This window comes from Chelonia mydas, chromosome 13 (assembly GCF_015237465.2).
Source record: "Chelonia mydas isolate rCheMyd1 chromosome 13, rCheMyd1.pri.v2, whole genome shotgun sequence".
In the NCBI taxonomy this organism is placed as follows: domain Eukaryota; kingdom Metazoa; phylum Chordata; order Testudines; family Cheloniidae; genus Chelonia; species Chelonia mydas.
The window spans coordinates 21,033,260-21,053,285 of record NC_051253.2 but is presented as its reverse complement, the minus strand read 5'-3'; the positions used below and the strand labels follow the sequence as shown (position 1 = coordinate 21,053,285).

At 45.8% G+C, this 20,026-nt stretch overlaps 1 protein-coding gene across 2 annotated transcripts in view; it reads left to right on the top strand.

Annotated features, from left to right (window-relative positions):
* TOP1 (DNA topoisomerase I) overlaps positions 1–16,315 on the top strand; it is an 84,998-nt gene extending 68,683 nt beyond the window's left edge. The window contains exons 11-21 of one of the 2 annotated variants that reach the window (XM_007057182.4): positions 361–483; positions 2,087–2,274; positions 2,996–3,140; positions 4,226–4,369; positions 6,059–6,244; positions 8,091–8,159; positions 8,996–9,110; positions 10,349–10,476; positions 12,103–12,197; positions 13,329–13,478; positions 14,870–16,315. In XM_007057182.4, coding sequence (XP_007057244.1) covers positions 361–483; positions 2,087–2,274; positions 2,996–3,140; positions 4,226–4,369; positions 6,059–6,244; positions 8,091–8,159; positions 8,996–9,110; positions 10,349–10,476; positions 12,103–12,197; positions 13,329–13,478; positions 14,870–14,972 — 1,446 coding nt within the window. In that variant the 3' untranslated portion in view covers positions 14,973–16,315. The other variant, XM_043526799.1, reaches the window with a different exon arrangement.
* Positions 16,316–20,026: the final 3,711 nt, after the last annotated feature.

Sequence of the window (20,026 nt, the reverse complement as noted above, 5' to 3'; positions counted from 1 at the left end):
TATACAGGCAGCTGGTCCAGGTTACCTCGGCGGCCTCTCCTTCCCCCAGTAACGTCGTCAACCCTTGAATGGCTAAGCGGTTTGAAAGGTTGCTGTGTAATAGAATATACACTCTGTGCTTGCAAAGATCAGACACAGTCTTAGTGTTCTGTGTGCCACATATACCCTCTTCATCCGTTTCTCATTCTCCCTGACTAGGTTGAGTACTTACTAGAAGTTGACAGCTCTTTGATAGACAGGCAGAAGCTGTGTTTATTAGGAGCATTTGCCCTTTGATACCTTTTTAGGGGCTGGGAGGGGCAATTAAATATCCTTATTCTAAATATAAGAAGGTTTCAAGCTCTACTTTCATCTTCCCAGGAAATGACTTCAGAAGAAAAGAGTACCATCACCAACCTCAACAAGTGTGACTTCTCCCAGATGAGCCAGTATTTCAAAGCTCAGTCAGAAGCTAGGAAACAGATGTCCAAGGAAGAGAAACAGGTACTCTAGGGAATTGTAGAAGACTGTTCTAGCCATTTAGGTGTTTTTTTATCATTATCCTTTACTCGTTCCTCTGGCCATATCATCTATGCGCAATCTGTCACTCCTCTCACGCTGAAGGGATTTGCTAGAACCTTTCCCACCCAGCGGGGATTGGCAGAAGTATTGCACTTCTAGCTAAAAGTCTGTCTCTCTGCTGATCTTAATGTGATGACTAAGAGGCCAGCGGCTCGTTTCCTAGTAACATCCCTGAGATTCCTTGTGTCACTTATGTTCCTCTAACATGTCTACATAGGTAATATGTCGAGAGCAATGTTTAGTAAGAAACCTCCACCTACTGCAGTTCTCTTTCTGATGATAAAACATTTCTGGCCCTTTCTCTTTCAGCACCATGGTGTTACTAGGACAAAGAGTTGGGTTTTTTTCAAGGAGTATCTGCATGTCTTCCCTCCACTCCCACACAACCCCTAGATACCCACTTTAGTAAGAACTAGAAACTTATCACAAGATCTAAATCTGGTTCCATTTAGTGCTTTGGGTAATGTAATTCTAGTTTAATTGTCCTAGGTGGTGAGGTTCAGAGGTCCTCTAATTGGATGGGGGATGGTTTTCCCAATACAGTTGAACCCCATGGTGTCAGGATTCAAAGGTTCCCAATATGGAAGAGAGCATGTGCCTGGCTTTTCTGGCTTTCAGCTTTTTATTTGATAAATATTGGTTGACATACACCCCACCCCAGATAACTAATAGAGTAGAAGGGGCTTTTTTTGGTCCACTTCTCAGTTGGTGCAACTTCATTTAAGGATGCATTGATTTCTTCATACCTTTCAACCTTGTGTTTTTAGGTCTCAGTGAGAAGCTTGTTTCTTTAAACAACATGATGTTAAATGCAGTGGATCAAAAGTCCTTAAACTTGATGTTTGTGGCACATGGACAGAGGGGAATGGAGAGGCAGTTGGTTTGGGGAAATAGGTCCGAGACAAGTGAAATGTAATTACAAATTTAGAAAAAATTGTACATGTTGCATGTATTACATTAGCCTATTAGTAAGGCTAAGATTTTGTCTTGGATGTTTTTAGTAAAAGTCACAGACAGGTCCTGCAGGGTCAATAAAGAAAATTCACGGAAGCCCGTGACCTGTCCGTGACTTTTACTAAAAATACCCCTGACAAAATGGGGAGCTGCAGAGTCCCCACACTGCCTGTGGTGGCTGGGTAGCTGCGGGGGTTCCAGCTTGGAGTTCCAGGGTCCCCCACCCCAGGGGTAGTGGGGGGACCCTGCAGCTCCCAGTCACCACGGTCTGAAGTCACTAGATCTCTGGAAGTCATGAATTCAGTTACATCTGTGACAAAATCGTAGCCTTCACTATTAGTTCCTGACTTTATTTCTCTTTGTCTTGCCATTTAGATTGTATGCTGTTCTGGGCAAAGACTGCCTTTTATTCAGTGTTTGTACAGCACCTAGTACAATGGAGCCCCAGACCGGATTGGGGCCTGTAGGTGCTACTGCAATACAAATAAGAAATGAATTTTGCTTTGTTCTGTCACTGAGCTACTTGGTGTCTTTGGGTGCAGTGCAATCCCCCTGCTTTGTGTCTTCCTAGAAAATCAAAGAGGAGAATGAGCGGTTACTAAAAGAATATGGCTTTTGTATCATGGATAACCACAAGGAGAGGATCGCCAACTTCAAGATTGAACCCCCAGGTCTCTTCAGAGGGCGTGGCAACCATCCCAAAATGGGCATGCTGAAGAGACGGATCATGCCAGAAGACATCATCATTAATTGCAGCAAGTGAGCATGGGATGCTTTGCACCTTGCTTTGCTTACTAGTTAGGATAACTTTTTTTATCGTATATGTAACTTGACATGGCATCTAAGCATTCAAAAGTTCATGTGTTGGGTTTCTTCGTCATTTTAGGTGTTTTGAAGGGTGAGAAGTATAATGAAAGCATCAGTTGTCTACAAGCCATTCTTTACATAAGAGAGACACAGAGCGCTGTCCACACACCTCAGTGTTGATCAACACCAGCATCTGCTGTTACAGTGCAGGGCAGCTCCTGTTACATTCTATTCCCTTGGGGCCAAAGGGTATTTATTTTATGTATGGATCTCCCACTTGACTTTTTCTTGTTTCCTAAGAGGCAACAGACCAATGTGTAGGGTCTTCAGACTTCTCCCTCTCCATGTAGACTAGTGAAGCTGCAGAAACATCCCCAAATCAAAGCAACGAGCTTCCCAACAATGCTACTTATCACAATAATTAACAAAAGGGAACAATTCCATAAGAAGCATAACCATGACTGTGTATCTCTTGATCTTTGACTTTCATTTTGATTCATCTTACTATCCCGCTACAGAAATGCGGTTGCCCAGACTAGAGTAGGGAGAGAGACTTGTTTAATATTTGTTGCTGTCCATTAACACTTTAATCTTTGCTGGTCATCTATATTTTGTCACCTGGGGTCTATTAAGACCACTTCTTTCCTCTCGCTGTTTTTGTTACCTTATGCAGGGATTCCAAAGTTCCCCCACCTCCTCCAGGTCACAAATGGAAGGAGGTCCGGTATGATAACAAGGTGACCTGGTTGGTGTCATGGACAGAAAACATCCAAGGATCTATTAAATACATCATGTTGAACCCCAGCTCTAGAATCAAGGTAATGGTTTATCTGGAAGGTTGCTTGGCCATGCTGCATCTTAACCAACTCTCTTAAGGGGGGGAGTGTGGCTATCTAGTGGTTAAGGCAGTGGACAGGGAGGCAAGACCAACTTTTTTCTTACTCTACCATTGACTCACTGTGTGATATTGGGCAAGTCACTTTGCCTTAGTTTCCCCATCTGCCAAATAGGGAGTAACAGCTATTCTGGAGGGGTGTGGAATAATATCTATGAAGTACTTTCAGATTTCTGGATGAAAGGATGTTCTCGTCCTAGTTGGGAGCCTTTCATGCTCTGGAGTAAACGTAGAAAACAATTTCTGCCAGTTTTGTCTCTAAGTTTGGCCCCAGTGTCTCCTGCCTGATCATGCAGTGAATTCCTAACCGTGTGCTGGGTGTCAGTCAATTGAAAAGGCATAAATCCAGCTATGTTACTTCACTGCAAGATGGAGGCGGAGGTGATGTTCTGAGAAGAACAAACCCCTCTGTGGGCACGGATAAATGGTAATTGTCAAATCATGTAAAACAAATGATGAGATTTTGAAGGTAATTGGATTTCCTTTTTTAGTAGAACAGATTTTTGGCCTTCTCAGCGGGAAAATTGCCTGTTTTTAAGAGAGCAGGTGGCTCCCCTGGAGCGAAATAAGAGTCTTGTCCTGAGTGTGTGGTGGGACATCATTTCTGCTGACCTATAATAACCGTATCATCACACACATCTAATGTGCTATTCAAATCTTTTTTTAAATGAGTTCACTCTGCTGTCTTTATGGCTTTACTGAGTGGGTCTCTAATTGTGAGAAGGGGACCGCTAAGAAAATAGCAATCTCCTTAACAGAGTAGGGGGTACCTTTGTACATTGAGGGGCCTGGAAGACCAAGTACCTCTCTCATCTGATTTCTGACTTCTGTGCAGGCACTTGATGTCATGGCTACTGAACGATGTGCAACTGCATGAGAACTTAGTTCAGGCAGAACTTTGAGCAATGAATTCCCAGTGATTTTGTGCACATAGGTTTGAGTAGGAACTCTCTCTGCTTCTGCTGCTCACTTTCAGGTGTGCTGACTTTCTTGTGACTGTCTCTGCAGGGCGAGAAGGACTGGCAGAAATACGAGACAGCTCGGAGGTTGAAGAAGTGTGTGGATAAGATACGGAATCAATATCGAGAAGACTGGAAGTCCAAAGAGATGAAAGTGCGACAGAGAGCTGTGGCACTGTACTTCATTGATAAAGTGAGGGTTGATTTCTGGCAGTTTCCTCTTCCTGCCTCATTCTGAATAAAGATGCTGGGCTGTTGGGCACCTGTCCCTAAGCCCAAATAAAATTCTGATAGAAACGCTCACCCACTGCACAAATTAAATAAGGGAGTTGAAGGGCTTTGAGAGAGACTCCTGGTTATTCTATTAGAAGTCCAGTCCTCAGAGGACCCAGAGATCTTCTCCTGGAGTGACTCTGGTCTCCACTTCCTCCCAATTAACTGGAAATCCAGATCTATAAATCGCCATACTGAACCTGGCTACGTTGGGCAATACTGTTTTGTTCAGACAAAAGTCACAATTAGGTTAATTCCAGAGTCCCCCAGTTGAATCGGTGGGAGCTCTGCAGGTGGGTGTATGGCCCTTGGCTTCCAGTGGTTTCTGACTCCTACTGGAATGCTCTGCTTTTTATTACCAATTAGTTATGAAGCTCACGACTCTGACGTGAACTGTGCTATTTCCTCTTGCCACACTTAAGAAAACTGTAGTCCGTCACCATGTTTACGTAATTGTAGTATTTAAAACTGTGTCCCAAATAGTGATAGCACTGCTGTGTGGCTTCTGTGACCAATTAATTACTCATTTTGATCAGTGTGGATTGAATTAAATCACAGTAATTTTAGTCATGATTTAAATTAGCAAGCAGGAAACTTTGTAAATAATTGCTTTTAATCTTGTTTTGCATGTGTACTTTTTAGTTATTTTCCTAAAGAAAGGTTCATTCTCCTTGGTAGGTAATATTAAAACATGTTTGTTTGCAATTATATGTAGCCTTTAAATGTGGTGGTACTTTTGGCCAACCAGGAGGATACGCTATATCTATATACGTTTATTTAAGCTATCATATAGCTCAATCTACACTTATGCAGATTCTTATTTTTAAACCTGCTTATTTGCTCTTAATATCCCACTGGGAACCTATCTATATCATAAAGTGTCTAAATATCTTTGAAAATCTGGTCCCATGTCTTTAGCATTAATAGATTTCATCCTCTCCCACCTGGTTTGTATGCCTAGATTGGAAGAGGAAAAGCTTTCCTGTTTGGTCAGCTTTGTCAGTGTCTCTCACCTTTGAATAAACTAGTGCAAATGAAGAACATTAATATATGTTCTCTCTGCAACTGCTAGCTAAAATGAAACCAAAAGTAACTAAGGCACAAGCTTTCTTTTTTATTTAAATAATTTTACTAATTATAGTAAATTAGGGCTTACCATAGGTTGTCATAATGTCAAATTTAATTTTAAACAGGGTTTTTTTAAAGTTTTAATTTATATAAAAAATCCAGTTTAAAATATAATCAACTTTTTATTTATCCTGATTTTGATGTATCTTTTGATGTCTTCTCCCTCTTTTGGCTCCAGGCATATAACTTCCATTGCACTTCATTGTGTCTCCAACTATTTATATTTTAACGTCAGTAATCTAAGTTTCAAACCTCTCCTTTTGAGAGTTACCTGTCTTTAGCTTCTCTGAATGTCCGTGCTCCCCTTCTGTTCAAGGATCAGACACACACTGTACCCCGCTAAATCGGAATACCCTGGTTACTGGGCAGACAAGAGTCCTAGAGGACCCTACAATCCATAAATTACCAGAGCAGTTTGAAATGCTAAACCTCTTATTTTGATTCCATTTGCCCACCTCCCCTTCTCTTGTTCAATTTGTAGCTTGCCCTGAGAGCTGGTAACGAGAAGGAAGAAGGGGAGACAGCGGACACCGTTGGCTGCTGCTCCCTCCGAGTGGAACACATTAATTTGCATCCGGAGTTGGATGGCCAGGAATACATGGTTGAATTTGACTTCCTTGGTAAAGACTCCATCCGATACTACAACAAAGTCCCCGTTGAGAAGAGGGTGAGATGTTTCTCATTCTTGGCCCCGTGCAGTGTTGCAAGGAAAAGAGGAACTGGCTGGTGGAAAATCTCCAGAAGTGGCAGTTCCTGTACATCGTTTTTTATCCAAATGTGAAGGCAGAAAATAAGAGAGCTTATCTTCTGACCTTCCCTTTCTGTGGGTGCTTTGGAGGAGTAAGGCTGCCACCTGCCTGGTTCTGATGTGAAGTAACCATACTGTGAGGCCTTTATTGAAGGTTTCTCCTTTTCTAAGGTCTCCATGCTCTGAGCTAGTGGCCATTTAATCCATGCCATACCTATGTGACCAGCAATGGTTATTTTAAAGCCATTATGTGGACGGGTTGCTAGTCTGCAGCCTTAGCATCGTGCTTTTTTCTCAGTGGTAGACGTCTTTGGGACACAGTCATATCCACAGGTGCAAAAGCCAAACCTCCCCAGCAGCATGAAGGGCACAGGATAGCCAGTACCGGGCTGCATTGTTACTAGCGTAGCAGTAAGCAAACTTGGAGTTATGCCTCAAGTATCATGGACATGTGCCTGGATATTATACAAGGGATTGCTTTTCTTGAAGCTCACGTCTGAATGTTTGCCTTCAGTGGGCTAGGCCCTGTTCTCAGGTACTCTGGTGTAAATCAGTGGAGCATGCAGCTGAAGTATGCCTGACCTAAGAACTATTGTACAAAATACATACCTGCTGACTGAGACCTTCCTGTTCCATGCAATATTTATTTGCTTTGTTTATATTCAATCCACCAGTTCTATCTCTGTTATTACTTGGATCGCTTCAAAATAAATCTCCGTCCATTCAATATAAGCAGAGGCATTAAACAAAATCCAGGGAGTTATTTACACTGTATTTACTCTGGTGTAAGAGATAGGAATCTGGCCCACTAACTATGCACATAGCACAGTGTGTAAAATACAGTGTTTATAATGCTGTGACGAGATGAATGGCGAAGAGCAGTAAATGTTGACTTTTTTTTTCAAACTGCTGCTATTATAGAAATGAGGGGGTCACAGGGGTTAAGAAAGAGAACCTATTTTTCTGTTACTAAATTCATTGGCATTAGTCCCTCTTGGGGTGTGTTCTTTAAGAGTTCGCAGTGAGGGAATTGATTATTATGGAAATAGAAATCTCTGTGTATTAGATGTCGTCTTGTTATCAAAATGTGTGGCTGAAAAGCCTGGAAGTTGAATTTTCAAGTGATTTCAGAGCCATGTAGAGCAGGGATTCGTGGTCTGTCTGCATAATCTAGGAAGTCTTGACTGTTTTTGAGTGTAACTGCTTGTGGTGTAGTTATATGAAACATCAAATGCAACTAAGGGATGTGGCTGTATCGGGGCTGCCAAGGCAGTTTACGTCACTGGTTTGGGCCTGAGATGGCAACTCTGCCCATTGGGCAAAGGATCAGGGTGCACATTGGATAGCAAGGATGCTCCGAGAGTAACCTTGTTCTGCCAGGGAAAAGTGCCAGCTTGGCTCTCTCTTTAACCAGGGCAATTAATAGCAACGGCGGTAGTAGAGTCTCCCTCAGCTCTGACCTAGAGGGATCACCTCAGAGGTGTGAGATGGGCCATTCACTCCTTGGCTCTTCTGCTGCCAGGGCAGAGACTATTAGCACAAGCTTGAGTGGTGACTTGGGATGTGGATACCTGTCCACTTGGAATGGGATCCAACTCTTCTCACATGGACCACCAGGTAGCCTTTAGAAGGTAATGACCTTCAGGCACTGTTGAACTGGGAACCCAGAAGCAAAAGGCTCTCTATCCCATTCCCAAACCCCAGGGCCATCTCGTCTCCTTGCTTTGCCTTGTGAAGTATTTTTTCCCCTTCTCCTTTCTTGTAGGTTTTTAAGAATCTACAGCTGTTCATGGAGAACAAGCAGCCTGAGGATGACCTCTTTGACAGACTCAATGTAAGCAACAATACTGCTTTAGAGCTCCTTACTCTAACCCTGGTGATTCTTACTATGCTGTTAGACGAACGTGGTACGACGGCTCTATTGTTTTGGCCAGCCAATAGCAAATCGTACTGCCACAGAGAAGGCCTCGATTTCATCTGTCTCTTTCCAGTGGGCCTGGCAGAGACTGGCACAGAGGCAATGGCCATCTGTCTCCATAGGGATGTGCCCATTTACATGACTGGTCTAAAATCTTAGTCTTTAAGCAGACTGGCTTGCTCCAACTAAGGGCTTGTTGCTATGCAACAGCAGCCTAAGCATGGGGAGGAGGCATGGGATGTGTGAGGTGATAGCCTTGCTACCCTCCCCCACCACCCCCCCCCACACACACACTCAGATCAACTTGAACACTGTGAAGGAGCTGAGTGCCTCTACTGAGGTGAGACAGACCCACCCCCACATATTGGGGCCTAAAGTATAACAGTGAAGGAAGAAGAATTGTTTTGCCATTCATTCAAGTGATCACATCAGATGATAGTTCTTCCTCCTCCCTAGTCTCCGTCAATGCAGATCTACAGCCCAGTTCCGCCCCAGCCCCTTGTTCATTTTGTCAATAGTTGTAGCTACCACATATTCCATTATTCCTATTGGCCTAAGGAAGACACAGCAAGGTTCCAGGCATGGGTTACATATTCTCCTTGCCTGGATCATAGTGTGGGTACCTAGAAATTCACAGTTAAACCTCTGGTCCAATGGCAAGACTGTGAGTCTAGCAAGGATGCAAATATTCAGAAGGATTCTAGTCCTAGTGCTGGAGTGACTGAAACCTCAAACTCTTTCTGCTCCCTTAGACCAGTATCTTAAATAAACATCTTCAAGACCTTATGGAGGGCCTGACAGCCAAGGTATTCCGTACTTACAATGCCTCCATCACGCTACAGCAACAGCTAAAAGAACTCACTACCCGTAAGTGCTATTTGTCTGGGACCACCTAGCCTCATTTGTTGTGGTGATAATTTGTGTGGTGGTGATGCCTTGGGGTGGATCCCCGGGGTGCCTCAGTGAGTACAAAATGGTCTTGCTGGATAATGAGGCCCAAAACCCGAGGAATGGGATGGACAAATTATTTAGGATGAAACATGGCTTAGGATTTCCCCAAAAACTCTCCCCTCTTTCGGCTTAAGTTCCAAAGTTTGACCTCCCTTGAAGTGTTTAGATTATTGGGAAAGTATGTTCTGGTCCCTCACAAGGCTGTATTGTCGCACTGTAGTGGCACAAGGCAACCTCAAAGAGGACTTTACCGGCTTCCTAGGGATTCTGTTAAAATACCAGGTGGCATAGGGTTGGCTGTTCTAAATCTATGCTACTCCCCTTGCAGCCCCCAACATAAGAGGCATGGCTGACATGAGAGAGTTTGTTGAGGGATCTGCAGCCTCTAGCCAATCCACAGCTGCCAAAACAGCCCTGTGGCTACTGGCTTGCACTGGGGATGGGCCAGTGACTCCAGGACTGGGGTGATGCAGACTTGGCCTACAGCCATCTTGGTGCATTCATACCATCATCTCCAGGTGTGCTGCAGCCAGCACAGCTAGGTCTCCAGGACCTACCTGCCTCCCACTGTCTTGATGGGTGTCTTATCTTATGAAACTTAAAATTCTAGAAGTGACCCTTTGAGGTCGGAAGAGAGGGAGAGTGGCTGTGTCCTGGAAAATCCCCCCTTCAGACGTGCAGGCCAACATTAGTACTTGGCCATTTTTGTAATGCCATCCATCCAAATGCTGCACAAGACATGGGTGAGCCAACCCTCCTTCTAAGGCAAGGAGATAGCGTCCTCCCTACAGAAGGGGGAATGGTGGCTTAGCACAGTTAAGTGTCAGGCCCAAGGTTACGTACTATCAAGAACAATCCTGACTTACTCTGTTCTGACTGCAAGATAGGTTGTCCCTCTCCATTGTTGACTGTGATGTGCTCTTCTCTGCTGAAATTACTCATGACAGTGGTACACAAAGAGAAGTAAATGGCATCTTTAACTCCTTGATTCCAGAATAAAACTTGGGTTTGGGATTTAAATGAGGCTGGCATACTAGAGATGAATTCAGACTAACTTAGGCTCATTAGTGAATATGAATCAGTAAAAGCAACGGCGCATGTCCGTGGCTGCTCAGCCTCTCAGAATTGTTTCACCTGCTTTTCGACTTTTTCAGCGGATGATAACATCCCAGCAAAGATCCTTTCCTATAACCGTGCCAATAGAGCTGTTGCTATTTTGTGTAACCACCAGAGGGCGCCACCAAAGACTTTTGAGAAATCCATGATGAATCTACAAACCAAGGTAATTTTTAGTCTCCTTTCGATTAAAGGCACAGCTAGAAATCACTTTTTTTTCCTTTGGTTGTGGGTGTATCATCATTTGCTTCTAATTGCGTGTAGCAAATTCCACTGAAGGGGAGTCCACTTTCCACTGCCTACGGAGTGCTAGTGTGGCTGGGTCTGAAACCACTGTCTTGTAACGAGTCCTCTGGTTTTTAAAAAGAAATCTTCCACCTTGAGGACAGACTGTCTGAGACACAAGCACCCTTTTTCACTTGGATAGAACGAAATCTGCCACCTCTCAGCTAACTTTCTGCCCCCTAGCCAACCAATCAGGTGCCAAGGTCATGAGCTGGCTTTCTAAGCCAAAAAAGTCCCTAGAATATCTTCCTTGCAACATGTCATTTTCCCCTCAGCAAAGTCTGATTTGCACGCTGAGGACACTTAAATTAAAACCACAGTCCTTTTCTCTGATTTGTGGCCCTGAAAGGAAACCAGAGCGGGTGTCTACTCCTTTCAGAGTGGCCTGGTAGACCTTTGTATCAATTCAGCTTTTGCGCGCAGTGCACTCTACTCCTCTAACTCGACCTCTTCCTTTACAGATTGTTTCTGCCGAAGGCCATGAGGTCAAAATGTGGCTAGGTCTGTTCACAGCCTGACTTTAAAATAACCCTCTCAATAAGGTGTTCTGTTTTAGCACTAGGGTGTTCTCTTGCTTCTGTAACACCTAACCTGGCTGCCCCCACCCCTGATTTTTACAACTGACTTGAGTTGTTACCTTGGGAGGAGGAGGAGAGTTTCAAAATAGCAGTTGAGGACTAAGGAGCTGGGAATCTTTAAACCTTACTAGATCCCAAGCTAAGGCTGACTGTCTAGATTCAGTGCTTGATATTTTTTGGAAGATTACAAGAGCATGGAATCCTTATGCTTCAGGGCATAAACTGATCACAAGCTGGGGTCAGGAAATTTCCCTCCATGGGATTGTATGGTATATTTAGATGAATTTTTATTGGTTTGCATCCAGCATACTCAGAGAGGCTAACTGACTAAATGGGCTATTGGCCAGCTCTGCTTTGTCAAATCCTACTGTACTTCCACTCAGTTCCCTTGCTCAGATGCCAATTCCTGAGCAGTAACCAGAGGCTTTATCCTACTTACTACCTTCTGGTTGGAACTGTCTATTCCTAATGCCACAGGAACCCCTTTCTGTGACAAAGATAATCCCCTCTGCACCGTCCCCAACCTCGTCTCTGTGCACAACACATCTGAAATACCAATGGCCTAATTTTTACAAAAGTGATTAGTGATTTGGAGTGACTCCATTTTCCAGTGTTCACCTTGGATGGGCTTGATTGTCAGAGGGCAAGTGCATAGCAAATTAGACACCATTACGGTGTCTTAAGTCACTAGTCACTTTTGAAAATGTAGGCCCAGTGTATGAGGTTTTATTTAAAGCCCCAGGCTCGTGTCCCACTCAGACATATACTTCACCAGTTGAATCCCAGGCCCTTCGATACAGGTGGCGAATCTGCTAGGAGGTTTGTACAGTTGACCTGGATGTCAGCGAACCCCTCTTCTGTAGTCGTTCACACTCTGTGGGTGTGACTCCTAATTCCCACCCTGCTCTCTGGGTTTTTGCCTCTTCTAGATCGATGCCAAGAAGGACCAGTTAGCCGATGCCAGGAGAGAACTGAAAAGCGCCAAAGCCGATGCCAAGGTCCGAAGGGATGAAAAGTCCAAAAAGTAAGTCTGGCTTCAGTGCAGATAAGCTGTAAGAGGTCTCACGCGGCAGCGCAGGGCAATAGCCCCAAACGGGATCGTTACTTCAGCGGTGCTGCTTTAAATACCTCCCCCCTTCCCTCCAGATCCATGATCCTCCAAGTTTTTGTTCCCCACCCCCCACGCTTTCGAGCCTGCATTAGCAAATGGCCACCTAGCTGAGGAGCACGGTGTAGTCTGTCATTGTCGCTCCTTACGTGGTCACTAGCAAGGGGCATGGATCTCTGCTTTTCACAACATACCCTCACCGGCAAAGCTTCCATGAGCTCGGCATGTGGCTGATGGTTTAGCGAGAGACTGGAAGCACGTCTGTGACAGGAGAGTGCAGAACACTCCTCAGGATCCCCAGGTCACATCTTCTGAGCCTATTAATGGGCCGTCTTCACACTGTTAGTTTTCAGTCTCTTGTGAAGAAATCATTCTGTTATGACTCGTCCAAACCTCTCTCTGTTCTGCTCCGCCACACAGGCCCTACCTACCTACCTCTCCCAGGAAGCAGTTTGCTGAGCAATGTGCTTTCCCTCTGGTGCACAGAGTAGGAGATGGTTGGTATCTTAGTGTCTGCTCCAGTGTAGAAACTACAGAGCAGCGTGTTGGGTGCTGAATGCAAAAACCAGATAGGAGCATACGCTTGCACTTAGACTTTCAAGGGGGTACTCTACAAACAGAGTAGGAGAAATGACCCTCTTTCAGATCAGACTGAATACTGCGCTCTTGTGCTTAATAGATGATCTCATACCACTTCATGCAGGAGTGGACTGCCTGGCTTTAAACTGGGGTTTCTCTTTATATGGGAATAGAAATGTTACCGCTAGAGTCCTGGACAAATTCCAACTTGGGGAACTGCATTCTGCCTCCTTAAAACGTCATCAAATAGCTTTAGTTGATACCAGATTCTTGATTTTGTGTATTGAACTGTGTAAAGTGTTGTCACCTTTCACCTCAGTGCTGATTGGTATCATTTGCCAAGCACTGGATCTTTTCAGGGAAGGTGCGAGTTACTAGGGTCCCTTTGGATCCCCATAGGGTAATAATGAACCCCCACGAAGGCCTAGCTCTTTCTGACCAGTTCCCTGATTCTTTCCTCATCCACAGGACAGTGGAGAGTAAGAAAAAAGCCGTGCAGAGGATTGAGGAGCAGCTGATGAAGCTGGAGGTTCAGGCCACAGACAGAGAGGAGAACAAGCAAATTGCCTTGGGCACCTCCAAACTCAACTACCTGGATCCCAGGATCTCAGTTGCCTGGTAAGCTGCCATGTGGGGAAGGATTCCCGCCTGTCCCTGTGCTGTGTGCACTGTCCCAGAGTGGTGGGAGGCTTAGCACAGCTCTGCCTAGTAATCCGTTTCCAGGCAGTAGCTTGACCCTCCTGGAAATCTCAGCCTCTCTGAATCTTTTGTATTTTAGACCGACCTCAATCATTTTTTCTAAGAGCACTTTCCAGCAGGAACCACAGTGTCTCTGGGACCAAAAGGGCAGTGACTGTTACATTGTTGCTTCTTACATTTTGGTGTCTTAATTTAGCATCTGTAGAGGCTAGAGACAGGCATACTGTGAACACTTCCTTCCCCTCCCCCTCAGCTCTCCTAGCACATCTCTCTTCTCTTGGCCAGCCACCTCATCCTGCTCGTTATTTCAGTCCTGAGCCCCTTCTGAGCAGACACTGCGATCATGCCAGTTTTGTATGGGAAGCGGCTTGCGATGTGGACAGTCTCAACCTAACCTTTGTCAGACACAGGAGTTGGGGATTCTGCAGTCAATGGTGAATTCAGCCTTTTAAATTGCCTACGGTATTAGAAATTCTTACCGCAAAGGCTTCTGTTTGAGAAGAGGTGGCTGGTGCCAAGGGATTTCCATTATGCTTTCAATGCATCCATATAGACAAGATGAAAAACTCGTCAGCAGCCTGGATGGTTCTTTGCAAAGATACACCTGTCCTGTGATCTCCATTAGCCATCCTAACGTCTCCTTCGCTACTGGCACTTGCAGGATGGTTTGCAACTTGAGCGTTATCCTTGTGAGTTAAATCCATCCCAAAGTAATCACTCGGAGTGACTAAAACAGCTTGGACTTGCTAGCTACAGAGCCTGCCATGTGGCATCGGAAAGGTGTTGTGCAGTAATGTCTCAAACGTGACCTGTGATCACAGTGATGGGGACAGATAAGGGTGCCCACGCCCCTGAGTTTGGCATGTCGGAGGCCTCGAGGACTGTGGGAAGGGAGGTAAATCTGCAGCAGACGGGGTGGGTACTGGGTGAGATTGGGAAGGAGGAGTAGCAGGTTGTAAGCTCTTTGACATGAGCACTGTGTCGTATACCTTTGTGTACCAGGCCAAGCACAATGGAGTCCTGTCCCCGATTAGCCTAGCCTAGCCTCTCTTTGCAAATATTAAGGAGCGGGACAGCTAGCAGCAAGCTGAGTTGGTCAGGAATTGTGAATAGGGTTGGCAAGGCTGGTGGGAGAATCCAACCTGGGGGGGACCAGCTTTGTGTGAGCCAGTGAGTAGGGGGGCACAGGAGAGAACAGGAAAAATGTTGCATTGGAGCGAAAAGAATAATGATCCTCGGACAGGTGCTCCTATTAAGAGAGCATGTTTGTGAGCACGGATGGCTAACTTTTGTCTCCTTCTCTCCTGCAGGTGTAAGAAGTGGGGGATTCCTATAGAGAAGATTTATAACAAAACCCAACGAGAGAAATTTGCCTGGGCAATTGACATGGCAGACGAAGATTATGAGTTTTAACCTGTTTTTAATGAGCTGGATTTTATGGAAAAAGGGGTGGGGGGAAGCCTGGCTTTAGGGAGATTGATAAACTGTGAGCCTTACTTGTCCTAATTGTGGGGGAGGGGGTAAGGAGGGGCAAGCGAGCATCCGACAAAGAAACCAACATCTTTGAGAAAAGATAAACCTGGAAATATTATAAAGGAGCTGAGCCAGTTGTCCTATGGACAACTTATTTAAAAATGTTTCAGAGATCCAAATTCTAGCTGTATGGTTTGGTTTGGTTTGGTTTGGTTTTGTTTCTCTCGAGGCAGGGCAAGTGGATGGGGGATTTGTCAACCTTCCACCAGGCAAATTCATCATTACACTGAAGAGCTTGGGGGATCTTTAGCTACTGTATACAAAATCCAATTATATTGGTGCGTTTTTACAGTTAGGGTTTTGCAATAACTTCTATATTTTAATAGAAAATGGACTCCTTAAACCCCTGCCCCTCCCTCTGCCCCATTTCAGGAATTTAACAAAATTTTAAAACCCAACGCACCTGACGCAGCTGTCACGATGGTCATGGAGGTACCTGCTTTTATTTTATTTTATTTTTTGTTAGTTTTACTCAAAACAATCGTGGCATTGGAACATGAATTTAATAAAAACGCAAAACAACCCACCACATCTGTTCAAAGCAAAGCATGATGGGAAGATGCTTCCTGACTTGAGTGTTCTTTTTTTAAATGTGAATTTTTATTTCTTTTAATTATTTTAAAATATTTAAACGTTTTTCTTCTTGATCTTAAAGATCGTGTAGATTTTGGGGGGGAAATGGGGAGGGATGGATGAGTGTGGGGGGGAGGGATGAGTGTGGAATTTGAGGAGAAATGAAATCAGTGACAAACAATTTTCCCATCATCCTTTGTTCTGAGCATGCTCTATACACTTCAAGAATATCCACTTTTTAGGTTTGGCAGACTGTTTTCTTTGCTTTCCCCCCCCCCTTTTTTAAAACCCCCCTCCCCTCTTTTACTTGAAAGATTTTATTGTGTAAAAAGAAGTTTCACAGGTCAATAAATTTCGAGGGAAATGAGCATTGGTCCAAAAAAGGAAAAATAATCAAGATTTTAGGGCTTTTATTTTTTTCTTTTGTAATTGTGTACAAAAATTTTAAAAATTAAAAAGCAGAATTTTAATGTGAAACCTTTTTTTTTTTTTTTGCTATAATCATTAGTTTTAGAGGCATTGTTAGCTTAGTGTGTGTGAGAAGACCATTTCCTGCAGTCTTTCCTCAACAAGTATCTTCTATTTTTATCATGAATTCCCTTTTAATCAACTGTAGGTTATTTAAAATAAATTCCTACAACTTAACCGAACGTTGGCGTTTGTGTGTTCTTCCATCCAACTACCCACAGGGGCCAACAGCAGCCTCCAGCAGTGAGCAGTGTGGCTTAGGTGCGACTAAGCAACATGCTGTCCCTCCTCCTCAGCAAGTTCAAGCTGCCATAACATGGTCACTGGACTGGGAGTCAGGACAATTGTGGGGTAGTCCTAGCTCTGCCAGTGGTCTAGTGTGTAACCATTGGGCAAATCGCTTCACCCGTATCTCTGACTTCCTTCCCGCCCTTTGTCTGTCTAGATTGGGGACAGAGATTTTGTCACTGTATTTATACAGCACCTAGCACAATGGGTCACTGCCATTACACAAAGAACACCTCAAGCTGTAACTCATTGCAGCTCATAGACTAAACATAGTTCTTAGGCTGGGTCAGTAGATGGATATGAGAGCTTCAAAGAAAACCATGTGTTCCAAAAAGTGCTTTTGGTGATTCAGTAGGTGGCACTCTACCCTCTGAAACTGTGGCCTGGTGTGGTACTAGGGGCACTGTGTGCCTGGAGGGGCCAGATTTTTGATGAGCTCTAAAATTGAGATTTTGATTGAGTGGTCTTTGGATCCCGTCGAATTTTCTACCACAGTCAAGGGTGTTTGCCTTGACATTCTGTCATTGTGCTGCCTTTATAAACTGTTTCTTGTGCATTGTGTTGGCTAACTAGTCTTCAGTTGTCTTCCTAGCTGTTGTGTAGTGTTTGCGGCTTGCTGAATTTCATCCCAGTGCTGGGCGGGGGGGGGAGTGCACAGCACTCTGCAGTCCAGTTGGAGGGTGGGGACTCAAGAAAAAGGGGTGGCCATACAGGATTATTACTTCATTTTAACTCAGTCGACTGTTCCTCCTCTGTTCCAGTCTTGGTAATGCTGATAGATAACAGAGAGATGATCTGACCTTCACCAAGGCTGAACCTGCTGTACACTGTCATGCTGGATGGCTCCTACAGCTTCCCTTCTTGCACTTGCTATAAGATTGGATTTGCCTGGATTTGAGTGTATTTGTATGTATGTGAAAACATGAGTGTCTGGTTAAAAATGATCATTCCATTCCAAGGGCCCGCTCCTGCAAGCTTTCCACGCACAGAGCTGCCCCTGCGGTCAGTGGGAGTTCATTGTACAATGCAGGGCTGTCCTCTGGAGATTTAGTCTCAAAATGAGGCTGGTCTCTTGAAGGCTTTCCTGTCTGTGTGCAGGCTATACAAGGGGAGTGGAACAGATAAGTGGGAGTGTTGGAAAGCAGTGAGTTGTCGAATGGGAGATGTGGTGCACTGCTGGGGAATGGAGCAGCCATTATGGGTTTAGCAATGGCTCATGCCGCCATAGGTGCTTTAAGCTATTGGAGTAGAAGAGGAATGTAGGCTGGGTGACAGGAGATTTTCTGGCCCTCTACAAAAAGTCCCTTCGGTTCCTTAACTTCCTCTAGAGAGAAACTGGAAACAAATACCAGGGGGCATCCACCTTGCCTCAAAGAACAGAGCAGCACACTCTGCTCTTGCAGGGCTGTAAAGCAGAGGTGGACAAACTGCGGCCTGTGGGCCACATCTGGCCCACGGGACCGTCCTGCCTGGCCCTTGAGCTCCCGGCCGGAGAGGCTAGCCCCCGGCCCCTCCCCTGCTGTCCCCCCTCCCCTGCAGCCTCAGCTCGCCGTGCCACCAGCACTCTGAGCGGCGGGGCTGCGAGCTCCTGCCAGGCAGCACAGCGGTGGGGCTGTCTCCGGGCGGGCAGTGCAGCTGCCAGACATGCTGCTCTGAGTGGCATGGTAAGGGGGCAGGGAGCGGGGGGGTTGGATAAGGAGCAGGGGGCGGTTGGATGGGGTAGAGGTTCTGGGCGGGGGCCAGTCAGGGGACGCAGGGGGTTGAATAGGCATGGGAGTCCCGGGGGGCCTGTCAGGGGGCGGGGGTCTGGATAGGGGTCGGAGCAGTCAGGGGACAGGGAGCAGGGGGGGTTGGATAGGGGGTGGGGTCCCAGGGGGGGCGGTCGGGACAAGGAGCAGGGCAGGTTGGATGGGTCAGAGGTTCTGAGGGGGGCAGTCAGGGGGCGGGAAGTGGGAGGGGGTGGATAGGGGGCAGGGGCCAGGCTGTTTGGGGAGGCACAGCCCTCCCTACCCGACCCTCCATACAGTTTTGGAACCCCGATGTGGCCCTCAGGCCAAAAAGTTTGCCCACCCCTGCTGTAGAGCGTCAGCCCTGGATAGAAGCCCCCATTCTGTCCGTGGGACCTGAACTTACCACCCTTGGCTCAGAGCACAGGGTATTGAGTGACACTTCAGGAAACTCCAGTTGTACCTTATTTTTCCGCAGGCCAGCAAACGCCACCTGCCCCACTTCATAAGCGTTTGAGTTGGTGATGGTCTCGACCAGTTCTGCATTGATGAGCTTCAGCACTGCACCCTGTGTATGATCTGCAGCTTGGGGGCAGGGGGGGAAAGGCTAAGGAAGCTGATCTGCCCTCCCACCCCTACAGCTGCTCCCTACACACTAGGCTTTGAGCTGTGCCCCATGTTTGGAAGCCTGTCCGGCCACTGGCTGCAGGACAGAGGGCTCCAGACTGGCACTTTTTCCCAATGCTGAACTCACTCAGAGACCTACTAGTGGGAGGAAATGGTGAACGTGCAGCAACTTGAATGGATGTGATAAAACTAGCAGTGTGATTCGGGGGGGGGTGTCGCAGAGAAAGGACTAACCCCAGCTACGTTGGAGCACCTGCTCCAGTCTGTCCAGTGCAGAACTCACAACAGGAGAAATGCTGAAGGCTCTGATACGGTGCAGTCTGTTGGTGGAGTTGTGGGGTGAGCGTCGGAAGACCTGGTGCTCTATTCTTAGCTTAGCCATTGATTTGACGTGTCCTCACCTCTTTGTGCCTCAGTTTCTCCATTTGCTGAATAGCGGTGCTTTGGACAAATTTCTCTCCAAGGCAGGGGGGAATTGGATCGGGATTACATCATTTCCCTTTTGGACACCCTTCTGGCTTCATGAGGGAAGGGTGGGGAGGCAAGGAAGATGTGAGGGTTTCCCCATGTAAGTTAACGTCGGCCTTCCTTCTGTACTGTGCTACTTGTATTCCAGGGTTTGGCCGAGGTGTGGTTGTCCCACAGGCTGCCTGCTGCGGGGGGCTGGGGCCCTGAGAGGATTGTGGAGGATCTCTGCAGGAATGCTCCTGCTTTTTGTGAGTGCTCTAAAGATCTGTGGGGAAAGCATCATGATTTTGGGGCTACCCACTGGGTTTGATGACCATGCCATCCCTGCCCAGATGATCCTCCAGGTTGCAGGCATTTTCCATCAAATCTGAATGACCCTAATGATTTTTTGTTTTTTTTTTCAAACACTGTGAGGCAGGGTATAGCCAATTTCAACATCCAGTGTGTTCTACTAGGAATAACCCCTCAGTAAGTCCATGCTTTCAGCAGCCTGAGGACAAAGCATGGCTTCCTGTCTGAATTATTCTTTGTTATATTTCAAGACATGCTTTTTTGTTTGCTGTGATTTGCTGTCTGTAGGTAGCTGCAGTGATTTGACTTTCAGGTTACTCGGAAGGCTTCCTTTTAAACCAAACACACGCTGCAGAAAACACATGCCAAGAGAACTGGAACGTCCGTATTTCTGTAAATAGCTTTCCTGAGCCTTTCCGGCTTGCTCATGTTTGGAACAATACGGATGGATAAAAATATCCTTTCTGTATATGCAGACCTCCCTCCCCCTTT